Here is an 18,661-nt window from a genome sequence, read left to right as displayed (position 1 = left end):
AAGTGTACTCGTTTAACACAGGCTGAATATGCTCGAGTGCAGGGGCTTTATGTCACGTGCAGTGTCTCATGTGTCTGGCATGACTTTACGAAACTCAAAATCATGTGTTTGGCTATTGCCATATCGGACACCAGAAGGCGCGACATGAGTAGGACGGTATAATGACTAGCAAAACGTTGTAGTAAAATATGCAGGTCCAATGATTTTCTTTACAGACAACTTTGTCGTTGCATAATTTTGTCAGGAACATATTCTTTCAGCGATAATTACCAGGTAATGGATATTGTAAGACTGTGCTGCAAAAATAAATTAAACGTTTGTGCAACAGGTAGAATATGCAATATATTGTCTCTTTTTCTTATTTCGAAAATATTTTTTCACCTTCTCATTCTATTATTTGCTGAGTATTGAGAAAGCAGCTGTTTTACTGATCTTGTATACTAGCTGCTTTTGATCTTGCTACCCTTGAACTTATATAGTTATACAATTATATACACGTTCCAAATCTGACGAAGAACAGCGACGGAAAAGAAGGGAAGGAAAAAAAAACAAGAAAAACCAACGTGGTTCATACAGTATTTAAAAATCATGGACCGCAGCGAGGTTTATTATTTTGTTTGCCTAAAAATTTGCTTCTTTCAAATGTACGCGTGATTTTCGCTGTGTATACAACGCCTGACTCACGGGTAATCATTCCCATTCGAATTCATCCTCCATCATCAACATTTACGAGTGGGAAATGTACACACGATGGATGGTGCTGAGCTTCGATTTTCCAGAGATAGAGTCAATCAGTGTAATAATTTAAATGTAGGAAGTTCCAGTTTTGCGGACAGAGGAAAAGTCCATAAGTAAAACGGTCGTAAAATTTTTGAATTTTCCGCAAAACCCGTGGCAGTGGAATCAGCGTTGCCCGATCTCGTCGGAAGGATTCAAAAATTTCTTTCTTTATTCCTGGGATTGAATTGATGCCGGTGACGATAATAGACCGATGTTGAAATCGCTTAGTGTTGTCTCCGGTTCTTTTCACTCAACATATTATAACTCCGCTTGCATATAAACTCGCAAATTCGCACAGCTGAAACACAACTTTTTATTTTTCATTTACATAGACTAGGTATAACGCTAGCTGCTCGCGAATCACGACGTGTTATGCGGCAGGCTTCTCCGAACCGCTAAAATGTATATACTCGGAAATGAATAATAGCCGGTAATTAATCCGGACGTAGATCAACAAACTTTGAACTCGATCAAAACAGGATTTTTCAAATATCGACCAACACCTCCGGCTGACGTCCTGCATCCGCGTGCACGTTATAAATACAACGATTATTGTTGTTATACCTGTACATGATAATAATATATCTATTGCGTAACGACGCCGAAACCGTACGTCGTCAATATTGAGGCTTCGGACTGACTTAATTGTCAGAAATGGTCAGATGAAAATCGTAAATTCGACAAATCGCCCATTGCTCTGCAGACGTTTTGCAGTTTCTGCAAATTTGAATCGTATAAAATGAAACCCAGCAAACATGTGCTGCAAAGTAGCCGATAATTCTCTAGTACCAGAATTTATTTTGCGCCAGTGCCAATAAGCTGGTGCACTTGGGTGCATTTTTTCCATGAGGAAGTCCTGTAGCACCCGTTTCCAAACTATACAGCAATTTCATTTGCTACCAAATTTTCCGTTTCAATATAAGCCTGTCTATTATTACAATTCTTCGGCTGCATGTACGCGTAGTTATACCTGCTGCTACAGCATCGTCAATATTTTGTCCAAATTCTGTCTTATGCCAAATAATCAACAGCAAACACCGCAGCAAAACACTTTCGAGAAACTATGCGATGCTGCTGCAGTCGTAAGTCCAAACTTTTGTGCCAATATGCTTCCGAACAACATGCGGTGTGACCATTTTAACAAGTGCTTGCAGATGACGCCAATGCAAAGCCGTTGTTGAGACCGACCATCAGAGTCGTGTAATTTTTTTTTATCGACATCTACGTACACGTATTAAGCTTCAGTTCGTGGAAAGTAAGGACAGCGGTCTGATCTCACATATTCGGAGAGACGACGGTTTATACTCGTTTGTAATTGGAAAATTCCAATTTGTCGAAACGTACCTAATCGAGTCTGTCGCAAGCTTTCATTTTCGCAATCGTGGTTGAGAAGCTACTAAATGAATCATCTCTGATCGTTCAGTGAATTCGACTATCCTGTTTCGTCCATCTTCCATTCCTGCATGTAGAGTGATTTCAAACTGTTCTGGAATTCTTGTACAATGCAGTAAAATGCATAAATGCCTTAACCTTCCGGCTAACTTGTGTTTGCTCCAAAATAAAATGCGAGCTCAATTCTTTTCGAATTATGTGACAATGACTGGCGATGCAGCTGACGCGGTAAAATGCGACGCACGACAGTTGCAACAAATAACAAATGAGTGTTATAGAATTGAACTTGCACATTATTTCGGACGGGAAACAAGTTAGCCGGAAGGTTAAAGCATTTATGCATTTTACGTTCAATACTATACGAATTATGTGACAATGATCGGCGACGTAGCTGACGTGAGAAAATGGAATGCACGACGGCTGCAACAAATAACAAATGAATGTTATAGAATTGAACTCGGATATGATTTCGGACGGGAAACAAGTTAGCCGGAAGGTTAAAGCATTTATACATTTTACGTTCAATACTATACGAATTATGTGACAATCATTGGCGACGTAGCTGACGTGAGAAAATGGAATGCACGACGGCTGCAACAAATAACAAATGAATGTTATAAAATTGAACTCGGATATGATTTCGGACCGCAAACAAGTTAGTCGGAAGACTGTACATACAAGATATGCAAGAACTATTTTGAAACAAAAAGCTACTGTCAGCCCGCCGAATTTCAAATATTCCAAATTTTCAGAAACGACTATCATTCTAGGAAAATATTCGGCAGAAGCTTGATCAAATCCGGGGGTCGAGGGAAAAAAATTGAACGATAAATGAGAATGTAGGGAAACTCTAGAGCGTTCCTTTTCCGCGTGCAGTAATCTACTAAAAATAAAAATAAACACCTATTATTGTCGGAGGCGGTTCAGAGGGAGCGTTTGGCGTCTAATCGTAATACACGGCACTTTGCTTCCATGTATCTACATATAGGTATAGGGGTATACTCGAAGTGAGTACCACACTATATTTTCGCCCCCGCGATTAGCGAGGCTGAGTTATTTTGGATCGACGTCGACGACGCCGCACTTCACGATGGGATCTCATCTCGTCGCCGACGCCGATTTCCTCGGGTGGCAACAACATTCAGGTGGTTGTAGAACAAAGCGAAAGATACGACAGGCTGTTGCCCAGTATTATAATCTCGGTACTTTATTAGCTCCACTAAAATTGATTGCATGACTTGTGCGAGGATAAAAAAAAGGCCGGGGTTGCAGGTTTGGCTCGGATATTTGAACATTTTCATTCCCGATTCTGCAAGCCACTCTCGAACTAAAATATACCCAGGTGAAAAACAACATGAATGAATTACGATGATATCATACGCGATGCAGAAAAATATATTTTACAAACGAAAACGAGAAATAAAGACAAAAGACCTTGTTGATCTTGAATTAAATTTCTTTTGCGAACTATCTGGGGAAATAAGAAAATGGTTCTTGTTTCTATCCAATGAATCGATGCTTTGTCCTATGGAATCTTATTAGCCTATTTTCTACATTCGTCTCGCTTGGAACGTATTCAACAAAAAATTCAGTTTGTTTACAATATATACTCGAAGGATTTTTTTTCCCATCACGATCTGCATCGGTGATGAAATACAGGCGGAACATTCATCCGGCAAATTTGAACAGCGAGTGATTGACTGTTTCATTCTGACCTACAAACTGCACGTGGCTACATCCGATATTTGGCTCACCTGGACGGCCAGGCTCAAGCTAAACCAGTAGTGCAGCCCATGCCGTATGTACCATCAGGTGGATACTATAAATCTTACTGACCAAGCATCTCGCCCGGCTTATGCAACAGTTCGAACATCAAGATGTGCACATTTAATGGCTACACTTGCACCGATGAACATCTCATTTCTTACATAAATTATAGGTGCAGCAAAATGGGTATCGTTACAATAAGGGTTTAAATAATGTTGGAGTTACAAGAGAATTACGTGGTAAAAGTAACTATTTAGTGTGGTCAAACAAAGCCATAATATCAAATTATCGCAACACTTACGAGGCTGTGTAATTTAAAGGGCCATAATCAAAAAGAATGGTAACTCTTACTAGATTTTCTGGTTGCAGTTACAAAACTAGTTTCCATTTTGTATCGAGAAATATATTTTCAGATTATGGTAGAAAATAAAAACAGTTAAGGACACAATTTACCTACCGATCGACCGTTCTTTGAAAATTTATAACAATGTCTATGAAATTCTGTTCAAGGCATATGAGTTGTTAAAAAATTGGCTTGCCGATTCCGCAAAAGGAGACTGATAACTAGACATGAACTTTCCCCTCTTAATCTAAGCTCTGCTAAATGTTTGGGTCAATTGCCAAAAGTCTGGAAGATTTAACGCGACCTCTGGTCAACCGTAATTCTAAGTCAAGCTGCAAGATTCTGCAAATAGAAGGAAGGAAGAGGAAGTTGAATACGTGGACGAGGTCGAGGTGCTACTGATATTCATGGCGGATGTTTCGGTGCAACCCGACGCAATGACAGATTTGTTTAATACGGTTGATAAGAACTTTGCACTCCCTGAAAACTAAAGTTAGCAGAACAGTCCCGTGTATCGTATATTTTTGCGTAGGTTGACAGGTGTGGGTCGAATGGAGGAACTGATGCTCTTTCCGCGTGCGGAAAAACTGCCTTGAGACCAAATTACCGCGTCTATACATCATATTGCCGCTCTAATTGGCTTGATGAATGCTCCAGAAACCACTTCAGTGGTGTCACACGTTTTGAAAAATTACGCGTCCTTCACCCGATTGTCAGCTGCAAGTAAAATCGCGTGATATTTCCTGACTTTGAAAATGATAACATAGGTGAAGAAATTAGAAAAAGTTTTTTTTTGATTTTATACTTGAATGAATAAATTTTGATTGTATACATTGAATAATAGCAAAAATCTTCATTTACTACTTATAAAGTTTGCTTTTGTTTTTTTTTTTACATTGATAAATAAGTATTGGGAGTGTTCGGTTAATACTGTTAATAGTATAAGCAGCAGGTAGCAGCATGTTGAATTAAAAATCAAAATTTATCTAAAAAGAACCTAGACTCGAAATTCGTGTTGACCGGTGCAATCGGATTTTTTCCAGTAATAAATGTTTCGCGAATTATGTTCAAAACTCTCGAGGTTAAAGTAAGTATAATATTCGGTTAAGCTTCTTTGCACACATGACGTATAACATAAGCTATACCTGAAAAAGTATAGCGGAAAAAGTTTTAAACTTCAAAGCTTGATGTTACGCGAAAATTTCAATCTGTTATAAATTTTATAGAGAAACCGGATGTGTATAACCGCGTAAATATAAATATTATAGATGCACGACGTAAGAAATTTCCCTTTGCTCGTATAGGATAATTTAATAATCACACGCGCGTCTTCCGAGCGGCAAGCAAAGCGAAATGCGAATTTTGTGCATAAAATCTGTATCGCATACGTGCGTTATTGTTTATACGTCATTCGACGTTTATACGTATTTTGAGAGCGTATTGATTACACGTTACAGGATTATATCACTTGTTAGTCGAGCTTTGAGTCGGATGCCGATGAAAGCTTTCAGCCAAGACAGGTGGCGAACCTTTCATTATTCCTACTTTATTGTATCCACATTCTCTTGCGTAACACCATCGGGCGCCTTTGAGACCAGACTTTGTCTGTAGACGCGGAAATCCCGATGCGTGTGTCTAATTTCTTTGTTTAATTTCTTTTTCATCACCGAATCATGATAAATGGTATTTTTATTTTTTTTATTTTGTCATTAGTTTGAAACTAGATCGTTTATCTTGGCTCTTAACGTTCTTCAAAATCTGATCAATTGAAATTAGGTTGATAAAACGATGAAATAATTTCACCTCGTAATCGATGCCGTAATTGATTGGAAATGAAATACCATAGCACCGAAAAGATTTTCTCATTGTCAGTCACGAGTACGAAGCAGGCGAAAAATCTGGGTGTCGACGAAGTGAAGTGAGACGAGAAAAAAAAACAAATCAACCAACCGAAAGCCGTCGGAGAGAGAGAGAGAGAGAGAGAGAGACAGAGAGAGATGGCGAGTGGGTGCGAAGTTAAAAAAAAGTTTTGCTCTAAACTCGCTCTCATTCTTTAAATATTTATGCACGAGGAAAGAAGAAATGCTCTCTTTGTTTCTCTATTTCTTTCGTTTCCTCGTCTATAAAGAACCAGCTGCAACGAGGTCAGGATCTTATAACGTATAGAGAGCGGTAAAAACCAGGCACAATTAGCTAATTGAGGCAAAGCCTGCGGTATCGCGTATCAGATGTCCGTATAGTGCAGTCCCGATTTTGGGTCAGAGAGTCCAGCAGCCTGGGGGTTCCGTATCTCGCTATCTTCCCTTATTACGCATACGCTCAAGCAGAGATCGCGCCATAGGACGGATATGCAGGCGTCTCTCGATATATTTTTAGGCAGCTCGCTTCAAAGTCTCGAGTCCGTCTCCCGATCTCTCTGTTTACCGGATGGACGCTGAAGGGAAAGGTCTAGTTTCGAGACAGCCGAGCATGCCACTATGTCATTGGGCCACGATCGAGAATAGAAGCACCCCGATACCAATCGCCGATCATCGAATTCCTGCAGCCGGGACATCGATCACGCCCGTGATCAGGCGACTGGCCGGGATGCCTAGGAAAATCACCCTGGAGACAGCTCGACGTGCAGTTTATTGACCTCTCCGCTATTTCTCAAAGAAATTCTATCTCATACGCCTGCCGCATGCTTAGATCACGTTTGGCTAAATCTAATCGCGGATTCGAATAGGTCAACCGGATGCGTTTATACCTCGCGTTTTTACCCTTTGTTTTCTCTTAGATTATACACGTTTATTTGTAGGCGATTTTACCTTCGGAAACCTTTCGGAAACTGCCTGTAATAACCGCACAGCGTAAGTGTTACGTAATCAATTTTTTTGTTCTTTTTATTTTTTTTTTTTTTAGGTTTGACCAAGGTACGAAAAATTCTTAAATAACACCGAGAGAAACTATTCTCTAATTCACATTTCATTCCCAATAAGCCTATATTGTTACAATATGTGTGGAAATTTTGTTTACCCTGTATTAGAGACAGAAAGAGCAATCAATTGTATACTGAATTCTTGCGGATGTAATCGTAATGTCACGGACTATATTATAACGACTTTAGAATTACATTTATAATAAAGCGAAATCTCAAATAAAGACTCTAGCATAAGGTAAATATCTTTCCTTACTTATCTTTTATTTTCCGTTACATTTGTACCCTGCATCAAAGATCTTACACAAAGTGATAATTTATGTACCGTAATTTGGGTATCTGCTTCTAGCTGCGGTCTGACGAATGGAAAGTGAACCGTCATTGCATATACGCGGTATAAGCTATTGTGTAATTAGGTGTTACACTAAGTGGTATAATAGGAGATAAAAGTAACAGTCGTATAATATATGTGTGCGTTGGTTAGTTGGGTAACATTTTTAATCCTCAGCTTCTTAGCCCTTGCAGACGCGACACGTCGCTAAGAATTCCAGGCTTGAAAAGAAGAGCAACGTATTTTGTGAATCTAAATTTTTAATAATCTACATCTTATATAGCCAGATGACCAACTTTTCGTATTTCTCACTATAACTCATGTACATATAATATACTTATATCTTTTTCAAATACGCACGTCGCTGATCCACGTTAGACACGATCAGATGTTGTATGTTATATACACGTCTATATGATACGCTCTGTAGTTGATATTTTTATGAATCGGCAGGCTCTATAAATAAATATGTGCAATATATGTATAGATATATAATATTACAGCATCACCGCGAGTTAAGCGGAAAACTGTAATCTTTAATTCACCGTGATTCCGAATTTTGTTATATATGGTTAATGATTGATAATTAGAATTTTTGTTCAACCCCAAATGAAGGATCCATTTGAAAAATTGAATAAATCAATAAGTAAGTTAAAACGCGAGTGCAATTTGTCACTTATTTTTAGTGAAACAATTAGCGCGATTTGAAATCTTTGACTGAGAGGTAATTTCGTCCGGAATTTAGTAACGTGTGAAAAAATACGAGGCGTGTATATTCACTCAGTTATATATCCATACCTATAATAAAGCAATGCGTTTACGTCGCGAAGACGATGAAAAATCTTCTAAGAAATAAAATAAAAATATACCGTCCAAACATGCTGGATAAATAGGATTGTACACGTTCTTGTACAGAAACCCGAATTGAAAATGTCGTTCAAATTAGTAATGGTATAAACGCGTGAAAAGTATTCGCAGAAGTAGACAGACTGTGAAATTTGCATAAATAATAAAGCGGCTGGGTACAGAAAAAAAATATGTTCTCGAATTTATGAATGTGACAAATTGATTTTCCCAATATGTCTTATTTATATCTTGATGAGAAATGCTCGCGAAGAGTAACACACTTTTCTAACAAAATATCAGATATATATCTTGGAAAGGATTTTTCTCCGATTTGTCCTACACATTGTTGGCGATTGTAATTAGCTGATGAGGAATTACGATTTGGTAAAAATTGTACATAGATGCGTGGTGGCAAATTTCTAAATTCCATATCGATTATGAAGAGGTAATTTAACAATGTGGACAATCATTGGGAAACCCTGAACTTGACCGGGAAGTTTTTGCCACCGGGAAAGTCGAGAAGGAGGCGGAAAAGAAGCCACTAACCAGTAGTTTTCTTAAAATTCTAAGGGTACTTGTAAATTGCATCGATTTTAAAATAAGTGGGTAATCGAAGGGTTGATGATACAGTTCGATCGATAAATTGCAATAGGTTCAAGTCAAACAAATGTGAACAAGTCCGGTCTGTTACAATGTTCTGGTACAGTTTTTGGTACTAATTGATTCAAAGTTCTGAGTTATGACAAATTGATGTAATGAGTTAAAATGCGTGTGTCTAGTCAGACCATTCGGGACCAACTGATAATCGTCTCCCGAAGGAACGACGCCCTTTTGCCAAATTCAAAGGGGAAGCAGCTTCCTCCCTTTTCTTGGAATTGGTCTAACAATGAGCTGCAAATTGTCATCTGCTCGCAATTAACTGTCTCTTCCTGGTCGTTGCCTCGAACTCGAGATTTTCTGAAAGAGAAAATAAACATCAATTCCTAGTCCATATTGTCTCAAAGCTGTTACGAAGTAATTCTGTTATATATTAGACCGAAGTGCTTTTTCTATAAGCTTTACTAATTGCTTGATAATTTACAGAGGCATAATATTGTTTATCGTATCCGGACGTATTGTGGATTCGAACGATTCGTTGATCATTCACGTTACATGACAACTTTGTAACTCCAGTGCAGGAAAGGTATAACATCTCCGTAAGCATCCACGTGTACTGTGAAAGCTCCGACTTCACCGTGTCGCAATTTCTTCGGTAATTCCGGTACATATCTTAAACCTCATTGTGCCCAGAAATTGTAAAACAAATACGCACGAGTAATTCCTTCGAGTAACAAAGCACTCGCTGTAATCCCAACAAACTACAATAAATTCAGTTTTATCAGTAAATACAACAATCCTCGTACCTGTATCTAATTACATAGGTACCTATGTGTGCAATATATCGTGTAACCTGCAGAGTTAAAAACTTGTCGAAATAAAAAAAATACGTATATTAAGTATCCTGAGAAAACTGCATATGGTCCCAAACGATATAATGAAGCATTCGCAAGTTTTATCTAATAGCTCGGAGAAAAAGAGCAGCGGATATAATCTTTGCAGGAATTGGCGCAAATTTTCGTTGGGAAATTGCAGGTATTTCGAGAAATCATCTGTGACCTTTTTTTTTTGATTATATGCATTAAAATTGTACCATGTTTTATCCTATTGGAAGAAAGATTGACCCGGTTCGGTGGGCCGAAATCGCGCCAACTGCGACCATCAACTTGAAAGCAAAAATTTCAGGCTCATTCGATCGCAGGCTGTGAAAGCCTTTCGTGAATAATGTCGTACAATTAGCTACATACAACCAATCAACTAATCACTAAAAAGACGATTCATGAAATAGATACTGAAAATTTTTCCCTATTTTATAATTCTCACGAGATATACCTCGTAATAAATATTTCCAATCAGTTTAGAGGTTCCACTGGTTCCGCAGATCATTGATAACTCTGTTAGTGAAAAAATGGGAATAAGATACCTTCGAAAAAAGCAAAGGTCGAGATGCTACAAAAGCCCCGCGATAATTACCGGGAAGAAACGGTAGAATAGCTCATTGATGCACGTGCGCGTCTAATGCTTACCAGTTACGCCCTTAAAGGAGGTCGCCACCTCCGACGACCTTTATTCAACCTTGGACAGTCAATCTGCCGACGGAGAAAATCGGTGTGTATCCTTGTGAATTCAGTACGTGGGTCGGGCCGCGATCAGTCATCATTCTTCAGTGGTCTCTTCGGTTTGTCAACCTCGCAACGAGACACCAGCGTAAAACAAAAAGCGACGATGTCATTCAACAAATTAAGCATCGATCAGGTTGATTTAGCCGGCAAGAGAGTGCTGATGCGGTAAGTATATTCGCGCAACAATTTATACATAATATACACGCCGGCAGATTTTACTTCGAAATGTCAGTTACTTCCGCTCTTCGCACTTTCTTTGAATTATATCACAACCACTTCATGCCCTTTGATTTCAATCGCTCGCGACTACCGTATAAATTCAGTTTGCGACTAGCAGACGACGTTCAAATGTCAGATTAGGTTAATTCTCATTTTATTTATATTTGAAGGGGTGCCCTTGAGGCGAGATACCAAAAAATTTTCCTCGTTTTTTAGCGTCTGTGTGTATAAGATAATTCAATTTTCAGAGTCGACTTCAACGTGCCGATGAAAGATGGAAAAATTACCAACAAGCAGCGAATCGTTGCCGCTGTCGATTCGGTCAAGTATGCTTTGGAGAAGAATGCAAAATCCGTTGTAATGATGTGCCACTTGGGGCGACCGGATGGCACAAGGAATATGAAGTACACCCTGGCACCCGTTGTTCCTGAGCTCAAGGCTCTGCTAGGCAAAGACATCACCTTTCTGGACGACTGTGTCGGTCCTGAGGTCGAAAAGGTCTGCGCGGATCCAGTGCCGGGATCTTTGATTTTATTGGAAAACTTGAGATTCCACATCGAGGAAGAGGGCAAGGGTGTTGGGCCTGACGGGACCAAGGTAACCCCAAGATTCGTATACTGTCGATTTGTAACTTTAATTTGTCGAGAAGTTTCTGAATATAAGTCATATTTGTATAAACTAAACATGTATAACGCTTTTATTATCACAGATCAAGGCTGACAAGGAGAAAGTTGCGGCATTCAGAGCATCTCTTCGAAAACTTGGAGATGTTTACGTTAACGATGCTTTTGGAACGGCTCATCGTGCTCATAGTTCGATGCTAGGCGAGGGCTTCGACGTTAGAGCCAGCGGTTTCACATTGAAAAAAGAATTGCAGTACTTTGCTAAGGCACTGGACAATCCAGACAAACCACTGCTGGCCATACTTGGGGGAGCCAAAGTAGCGGATAAAATTCAACTGATCAATAACCTGCTGGACAAGGTTGACGAAATGATCATCGGTGGTGGAATGGCATTCACATTTCTGAAAGTCACGAAAAACATGAAGGTACGGTGATCAGAAAGCAGTAGATTTTTATCACATTGAAGTGCGACTCAGATGATAATAATAATAACAATTGTATTCATTGGTCTGATTTTACAGATTGGTGCTTCTCTCTTTGACGAAGAAGGTGCAAAAATCGTTAATGACCTTCTGGAAAAAGCAAAAAAGAATAACGTACAAGTACATTTACCTGTGGATTTCCTGACGGGTGATAAATTTGCTGAAAACGCAACTGTTGGAACTGCTGATGTTGAAACAGGCATTGCTGACGGCCTTTTGGGTCTCGACATTGGTCCTAAATCACAGGCTATATTTGCTGGTAAATAATAATAGCAAACAACAAGGGATTGACACTCTCGCTATGGGATGAATCCGAAATTGATACGGCTTTCAAATTACAGAACCTCTGAAGCGAGCAAAGGTAATCGTGTGGAACGGTCCGGCAGGAGTTTTTGAGTTTGAAAACTTCAGCAAAGGTACAAAGAGTCTGATGGATGGTGTTGTTGCTGCCACACAGCGTGGTGCAATCACGATAATCGGCGGTGGTGATACAGCTACTTGCGCAGTAAAATGGCAAACAGAAGACAAAGTTAGCCATGTCAGTACTGGCGGTGGTGCCAGCTTGGAGCTTCTAGAAGGCAAAGTTTTACCAGGAGTTGCGGCTCTTTCCGATGCCCCATAAATGGGGCAAAAGGTTCCTGTACAATTCACAAACTCTTGACTTTTCAGAGCAGATTAGCACTGTTTGAACCACTATGTGTATATAGAATATCGATTCCTGAAACGTGATATAAAGATTTAGTTCTATGTAATCTCTTTAGATGTCACGTTTTATCTCTATAAGAATATTGTACCAAAATGTATCATGTTGCTATTTAATAAAAGTTAACGATTCTAATTCTAAATTCATGTGAATTATGCTGGCATATTGTATGCGATCACCTAGCTTTACATTGACCTGGAAGCTCCAGTCGTCTAAGAATGTCAATCAATAGGACAACCGCGTGTAACAGTGAAAATGTGCCATACCTCAGAAGTAGTCCTAAGGGTTCTGGCTGTCCACCTCTGTTCACTGCGATCAATTAGACAATTTAAGACTTCTCACTTATCTCGAGGACATGTTAAATATAACAACATTGTAACGATGAATAAATAACAATTTATGTGTATAAACATCTAACTCATGGCACTTACAAAAATGTTGAAACCCGTCCCATGAACAGACTAACAAACATAGCCATGTCTCATGTGGCGCAAGGGTATAATAAATATTAACACGTACCTAGATGAAATAAATCTGCTGAACCGAGTATAACAGAATAAAAATTTACTATCTGTAAAAAAAAGTAGTAACGCGTATAAGGACATATTTATTATTACCTTATAATTACCATTTTCCCGTAGGTGGCTAGTGAAGATCACAGATCGTGTTTAGGTTTTATTTTTAAATTATAATATGGTGACCTATTCCTTATATATTACATCTATATGCATAATGCATGTATTGTCAGTAGGGATGTGACTGGACCAGAAGTGTTAAATCTTGTCAAAGTCGAATTTTCGCATCCCTAACGTTATGTTTGTAATTCGTACATAACATTGCGAAGTATATACATGTATACACGTACCTACACCGCATTTTAGGTAAGATACACGTAAAATAAGAAAACAAACCCTATGCACGGCGCATAGAAAATTGTGCGAGGCAGTTGCTACATGAAAAACGATCACGTACTCCATACTCAAACCGATGTGCACACAAATGAAATAAAGTCATGAAATTAACCGAACAACTACCCCACATCATATTAATTTCAATGATGAAAAGAGAATTTTATGTAATCTATCATTGAAAATGCAAATGACTGTAGATATGCTATAGATATCTGTCGGCACTAGTGTTGCGAAATAAACATGGAAGCTCAGCAAATCAAAAAATATGGTAAAGGCAACTACTGAAGTGAAATATTTTTGTCATTTCAATCTAGGTCTTTGTTTATAAAAAACAAATAAATCTTACTATTGGAGAATAAAAGTTTTTAAAATGGCCATTTCATTAAAACAATGTTATGAAAATCGATACTGACGAAGTTTGACAATCTTTTTTTCTTTGTCAAACATATTGCGACATTTCTAAGGCTACGTAACAATTTTATACTTTTACATGACGCAGCAGTTTTCAGGTGGGTCAACTCCAGGTGGAAAAACTGGATTTCCTTCAGCATCGCACTTGAAAAGTGCAGGAGCACCGACCAACTCTTCTGGTGGTTGCCCGCAGTTCTGCATTTGGTTCATCAATGCCAATGTCTTTTCAAAGCGAGCCTTTTTCACTTCATCAGAGTCGTCTTCTTTCTCATTTTCCAGCTCTGCACATACCTACGGAAGCGAACCACATAAATGAATCTCGCATCAGTTTCTGATATTATCTCTCATTATAATTTCAGTTAAAATGTTTGCCTGCCTATGGTGACAATTATTAAATTGCACACCTTTTGCATGAGATTTAATTGTTCCGTGTATCTTTCAAAATCAGCTGCTGGTAGGGTGGGTTTTTTTTCTTCAAGCCACACTGGATATTTATCAACTAACTCTTTCATTGTGGGATATAAAACCTCCTTGGACAATAAAGACTGCATCATCCCTTGCATGAAAGATGGGAATTCGCCAGACTCTTCCTCCAGAGATGTTCTCCCGAACATAGCAGCCAGATCTGCTTCTCCCAATCCTGGCACCGGGTTCTATTACAAAAAGTGTACATCAAAAATCAAAATTTGTGGCAAAATATTCTGAAAATAAAATACTACACATGTAACCTAGTGTTCTATCAATATGATTTAGTTGAATATATAAAAAAGTGCTCAAAAATCAAGGGTTATCTTCAGTGTTGAACATCACCTGCAGATCCTGACTCGTACTGGACAAATCTTTAAGCGCTTGTGAAATGGCTGACTGAAAGTCACTGCGAGAACTTTCGCTCCCAAGATCGCCTTCCCCTGTGATAGCACTGGCTACAGTTTGTGCCATTTTTTGGAAAGAGGCTCCCAGATCGTTATCATCACCTATGCAATAAATTGTGTTATAACAACTCGACAATTATTTCTTCAGTTATCACCATTTTGTATCAGGTTCTGTAGGTTTTTTTCGAACTGGTCTGCAGCTTGTTTGATAAAATCTTGCGTCCACTGATCTTCAGCGCCAGCTGCGGCATCCGGCTGCTCCAATTGTGCCGACGATGCAACTGCCGTTGCATCGGTTTTTGGTTTTTCGCTTTGAACCTGATTGAAATCCTCGAGAGCGCCTGGAAAAATTTAAAAGTTTGCTATTACATTGATTTCAAATTCAAAATTCACATCTGATGAAACCTGCGTACTAAAATTGCAAAAACTAAGGTTAAACCGAATTAAATTGATAAGATGACCTACATATATCGAATTCCTAATAATAAACGGATAAAGCATGCATTTTATTTTTTGTACCAAGACAACAATTGACTAAGCAGGTGTTATGGAACAATTGACAAAAATTCTAGGTCAATTTCTAACATTACATAACAGTAAAATTATTGAAAAAGGAAGACTGTATAAAATAAAATTTTGATCTATTATCTGGTGGCCAGAAATTTCATTGGAAGGTTATAAATAATCTTGACTTCATAATTATCGCTAAATAATGAAAATAACAGCTATAGACGCTGTTCGTTTCAGTGGTTATAGGTTATGTTTGTGCATAATAATTTTTCATCACCAAGTCGTTGCTGATTTTTGCAAACGGAGATTACGCCGTAAATGAAAATGTAATTTGCGTCAGTACTCACTATCCAATAAGTCGTTTAATTCCGCATCTGCAGGTTCTCCAGATTTTTTCTTATCCTCAGACATTGTCGAGTTGCTTCCCGCTACGTCACGCGCGAACAATTAAATAAATCCCAAGCCTAAAGACCTCGCGCGCTTCTGCTTAGTGTATTACAAAAATTAAATTCCAGCGGCCGAATCACAACTTTCTTTGCGACGCGTGGCGTACCAATGCCGCGTATCAGCACAAAGTTCAACCCATATAACCAGATGAAAAATTTTTTCGCAACTTAATTAACTTATTTTCCTTGCCTTCCTTATTTTTTATACAGATTCGAGTAAGATTTAATGAAACTTTTAATGATCGCTTTGGTCACGTATACCTACGTAGTTTTACTTGAATTGCATTATTCGGATCACGAATAACGGAATATTCGATAGGTATCGTCGTTCACAAAAAATTATCAACCTATCGCATAACGGATACATTCATTAGTCACTAATTGCCTCCAGACGCGAATGTGCACGTGCAACGGTGTATTAAGGGCAGACGGACTTATCGATTGAATGATTGATTGCAACAACGCTCTGTTGGCAATATCAGGATTTTATCTGTATAAAGTACTTGCACATATTCAACAAATTATTTGTTCATATACATAGTGGTAATCTGTATTAGCGTACAGTTATAAACGTCAAGTTACTCGAATAAGGGAAAAAAATAAATATTTATGTTTATTGTACATATTTTGTGTTACAATTGAACAAGAATTACAACTCTGTTAGGCAGATCATCGATCTGGCTGCACGCAAGAGATCGGCTATCTCTCCTGATTTGTCTCATGATCTGAAAATATTTGATCTAAAAGCTGAGCACACATGTCAGCTTCGTCGAAACTTTCTTCTGCCCTTAGTTCACGTTGATGACGTTCTAGAGTCTGCCTCAGGCAAAGTTGCGGCCTTCTGCATTCCTTCAATGCTGGCAAGTAGTTATTTTTGGCCAATCCAGCTAGTACCCTCAATAGCTGGTCCCTTGAGTTATTTACAAAAAGAAGAATCCATATATATTAATTCCGTTAGCAGTTCGGACAGAAATATTTTGTAAGTGAAGTAACGGAATTTAGTACCTTGTATCTGGATGAAGACCTTGCATTGCCAGCAAACCAGCCGCTTGTTCGATCAAACCCATATTAACAAGAGTTGTCTTTAAATTATGGGGATTGCCATCTTTGCTACATAAAGATGATAACAGGAAGGCAGATTTTATCTGCAGTTTTTCTATTGGACTTTGCAATGCCCTTAGCAGAACTGAATAGCCATCATTGACATTCAGGTGAGTCAATGATACTGGGTTCTCCCTCACCAGACCTAAATGATGAAACATCGTGATAGCAACATAAACTCAGTTAATTGATTACATACTCTGAACTTATTCTTCCAATTTATTCTTCAGCAAGAATGAGGCAGGGCAACTTTTAAAATCAAATATTAGTAAATCTGTCTGTATCGGTGATCATGGTAGATATAAATTCTCTCGAATCGTTTCTGATTAGTTTATGAATACAGAATGATGACATATTATGTAAAAATGTGGACTTACAAGAAACTGCATATAAGGCCTTAATTCTGGTCTGTTCTGAGGGGTCTGTGTCTACCATATGCAGTAATGTCGGCATCAAACCAAACTCCAAGACCTTTTCTTGACAGTATGGATTATTTTGCGTCAACTCAGCGATAATGTCAGCTGCCCTCCATCTGTGACTGCTGTACTTAGAATTAAGGCAGGGTTCGAATATCGCGAAGCCTCCAATTTTGTAAAAGTCATTTGCAGTGTCCATGTTGTCGACATAATTTGCGATCACATCCAGTGCATTATCGTATTGGGAAGGTTCATTCTCAAGCTGGAGTTCGCTTGCACTGGACAACACTTTTATCGACTTTTGAAGTTCCTCTATCACATTTACAGTCATAGAAGACAACGCTTGATTCAAGAACGCTTGTCGCTATACAGAGAAAAGAAAATATAAGCTTATTTTCCTTAATTGATGAAAAAATAGAATTAATTTCAAAACAAGCCGGACTTCATTTGCCACTGAATAGTTTTTTCCATACCTCCTGATCCAGCGGTTGGAACTGCGAAGACTGTGAAGCATTCTCCTCTTGCCTAGCTTCCATGGCAAATCGAAGCAGCCCTTGTAGATTGGATGGCTGCCTTGGTTGAGTTGGCATCGATTGCGGATGCGATTGTCGCGAATCATTCTGAGCCCTGACTGTTTGGATGCTCAATGGCCTGGAGTTGCTTGCGTTATTTTCACTTCCCATGCTGCTGTTTGACCTTGACGTATTATTGCTGAATACAAGGATATTGATTTATTAACTGATATTGTACCTGGCGCGGTATTTATTGTCATTTGTTTCATTATATCAAAGTCTAATAGGCGGTTTCACTGATGTGGTGAATCGAATCAAAATTTCCAGCCCGTGTCAAATTTATGTCTTACATAGCGTAGATTTCTACATCGAATTTTCCTTCTATTTATAGGTTATAAATGAAAGTCTGTCACTTTCAACGCAACACAGGACTTGAAGGATTACAGACAGATTTTCTGTACAAGAATCTCCGAATAACGTATCCGATGTCAATTTGTCTATGCATATACATACCTGTTCATGTTTTTATTCGTATTCTTTGTAAACGATGAACCCATTAATTGATTTGAACGAATATGAAGACAGCATCAGCTTGTAGATAATCACAGTGACTCATACCTTCGCGATCCAAGTGTAGAGATACGACTAAACAAGCACCTCACGATTAATTTTTTTTGTGTATCCCTCGTGTATTTGCTTCGAGATTGAGCTCTAGAAAAGGAGACGTTTCTAGCAAGAGTTGAGCTTACGACGTATGTACATTCGTGTATGACAGCGTGAATGTATGCAGTGCATTTGTGTAGTACATTCTCACTCGCCGTCCCCTCGAGGCCGCGCGTTGGCGTAGGACAAAAAAAAGA

At 38.6% G+C, this 18,661-nt stretch overlaps 3 protein-coding genes across 3 annotated transcripts; 1 reads left to right on the top strand and 2 right to left on the bottom strand.

The window, feature by feature from the left end:
- The first annotated feature begins 10,553 nt into the window (after window positions 1-10,553).
- Window positions 10,554-13,781, top strand: LOC107222668 (phosphoglycerate kinase). The gene is made up of 5 exons (XM_015662124.2): window positions 10,554-10,760; window positions 11,063-11,411; window positions 11,524-11,862; window positions 11,959-12,178; window positions 12,261-13,781. Exons 1-5 carry the CDS (start codon window positions 10,699-10,701, stop codon window positions 12,539-12,541), a joined length of 1,251 nt encoding a protein of 416 aa, XP_015517610.1. The 5' UTR covers window positions 10,554-10,698; the 3' UTR covers window positions 12,542-13,781.
- Window positions 12,324-15,949, bottom strand: LOC107222659 (peroxisomal biogenesis factor 19). The gene is made up of 5 exons (XM_015662107.2): window positions 15,674-15,949; window positions 14,972-15,157; window positions 14,755-14,918; window positions 14,349-14,597; window positions 12,324-14,235 (listed from the first exon to the last, which is right to left on the bottom strand). Exons 1-5 carry the CDS (start codon window positions 15,735-15,737, stop codon window positions 14,020-14,022), a joined length of 879 nt encoding a protein of 292 aa, XP_015517593.1. The 5' UTR covers window positions 15,738-15,949; the 3' UTR covers window positions 12,324-14,019.
- Window positions 15,950-16,359: 410 nt separating this feature from the next.
- On the bottom strand, window positions 16,360-18,563 carry LOC107222658 (hsp70-binding protein 1). Its single transcript, XM_015662106.2, has 5 exons — window positions 18,315-18,563; window positions 17,763-18,000; window positions 17,251-17,653; window positions 16,778-17,018; window positions 16,360-16,682 (listed from the first exon to the last, which is right to left on the bottom strand). Exons 1-5 carry the CDS (start codon window positions 18,356-18,358, stop codon window positions 16,472-16,474), a joined length of 1,137 nt encoding a protein of 378 aa, XP_015517592.1. The 5' UTR covers window positions 18,359-18,563; the 3' UTR covers window positions 16,360-16,471.
- Between the last annotated feature and the right edge of the window lie 98 nt (window positions 18,564-18,661).

The sequence above is a fragment of the Neodiprion lecontei genome, chromosome 4 (assembly GCF_021901455.1).
Source record: "Neodiprion lecontei isolate iyNeoLeco1 chromosome 4, iyNeoLeco1.1, whole genome shotgun sequence".
Taxonomy (NCBI): Eukaryota; Metazoa; Arthropoda; class Insecta; order Hymenoptera; family Diprionidae; genus Neodiprion; species Neodiprion lecontei.
This window is presented reverse-complemented; position numbering and strand designations above follow the sequence as displayed.

Excerpts from the sequence above, each read along its gene's own strand:
- LOC107222668 (XM_015662124.2), top strand. The coding sequence starts at position 10,699 with ATGTCATTCAACAAATTAAGCATCGATCAGGTTGATTTAGCCGGCAAG. Across the intron at positions 11,863-11,958 it reads AAGTCACGAAAAACATGAAG|ATTGGTGCTTCTCTCTTTGA; the intron begins GTACGGTGATCA and ends CTGATTTTACAG. Across the intron at positions 12,179-12,260 it reads ATCACAGGCTATATTTGCTG|AACCTCTGAAGCGAGCAAAG; the intron begins GTAAATAATAAT and ends TTCAAATTACAG.
- LOC107222659 (XM_015662107.2), bottom strand. The coding sequence starts at position 15,737 with ATGTCTGAGGATAAGAAAAAATCTGGAGAACCTGCAGATGCGGAATTA. Across the intron at positions 15,158-15,673 it reads ATTAAACGACTTATTGGATA|GCGCTCTCGAGGATTTCAAT; the intron begins GTGAGTACTGAC and ends AAATTTTTCCAG. Across the intron at positions 14,236-14,348 it reads AATTAAATCTCATGCAAAAG|GTATGTGCAGAGCTGGAAAA; the intron begins GTGTGCAATTTA and ends TCGCTTCCGTAG.
- LOC107222658 (XM_015662106.2), bottom strand. The coding sequence starts at position 18,358 with ATGGGTTCATCGTTTACAAAGAATACGAATAAAAACATGAACAG. Across the intron at positions 17,019-17,250 it reads GGCCTTATATGCAGTTTCTT|GTCTGGTGAGGGAGAACCCA; the intron begins GTAAGTCCACAT and ends TTCATCATTTAG. Across the intron at positions 16,683-16,777 it reads GGTCTTCATCCAGATACAAG|GGACCAGCTATTGAGGGTAC; the intron begins GTACTAAATTCC and ends AAATAACTCAAG.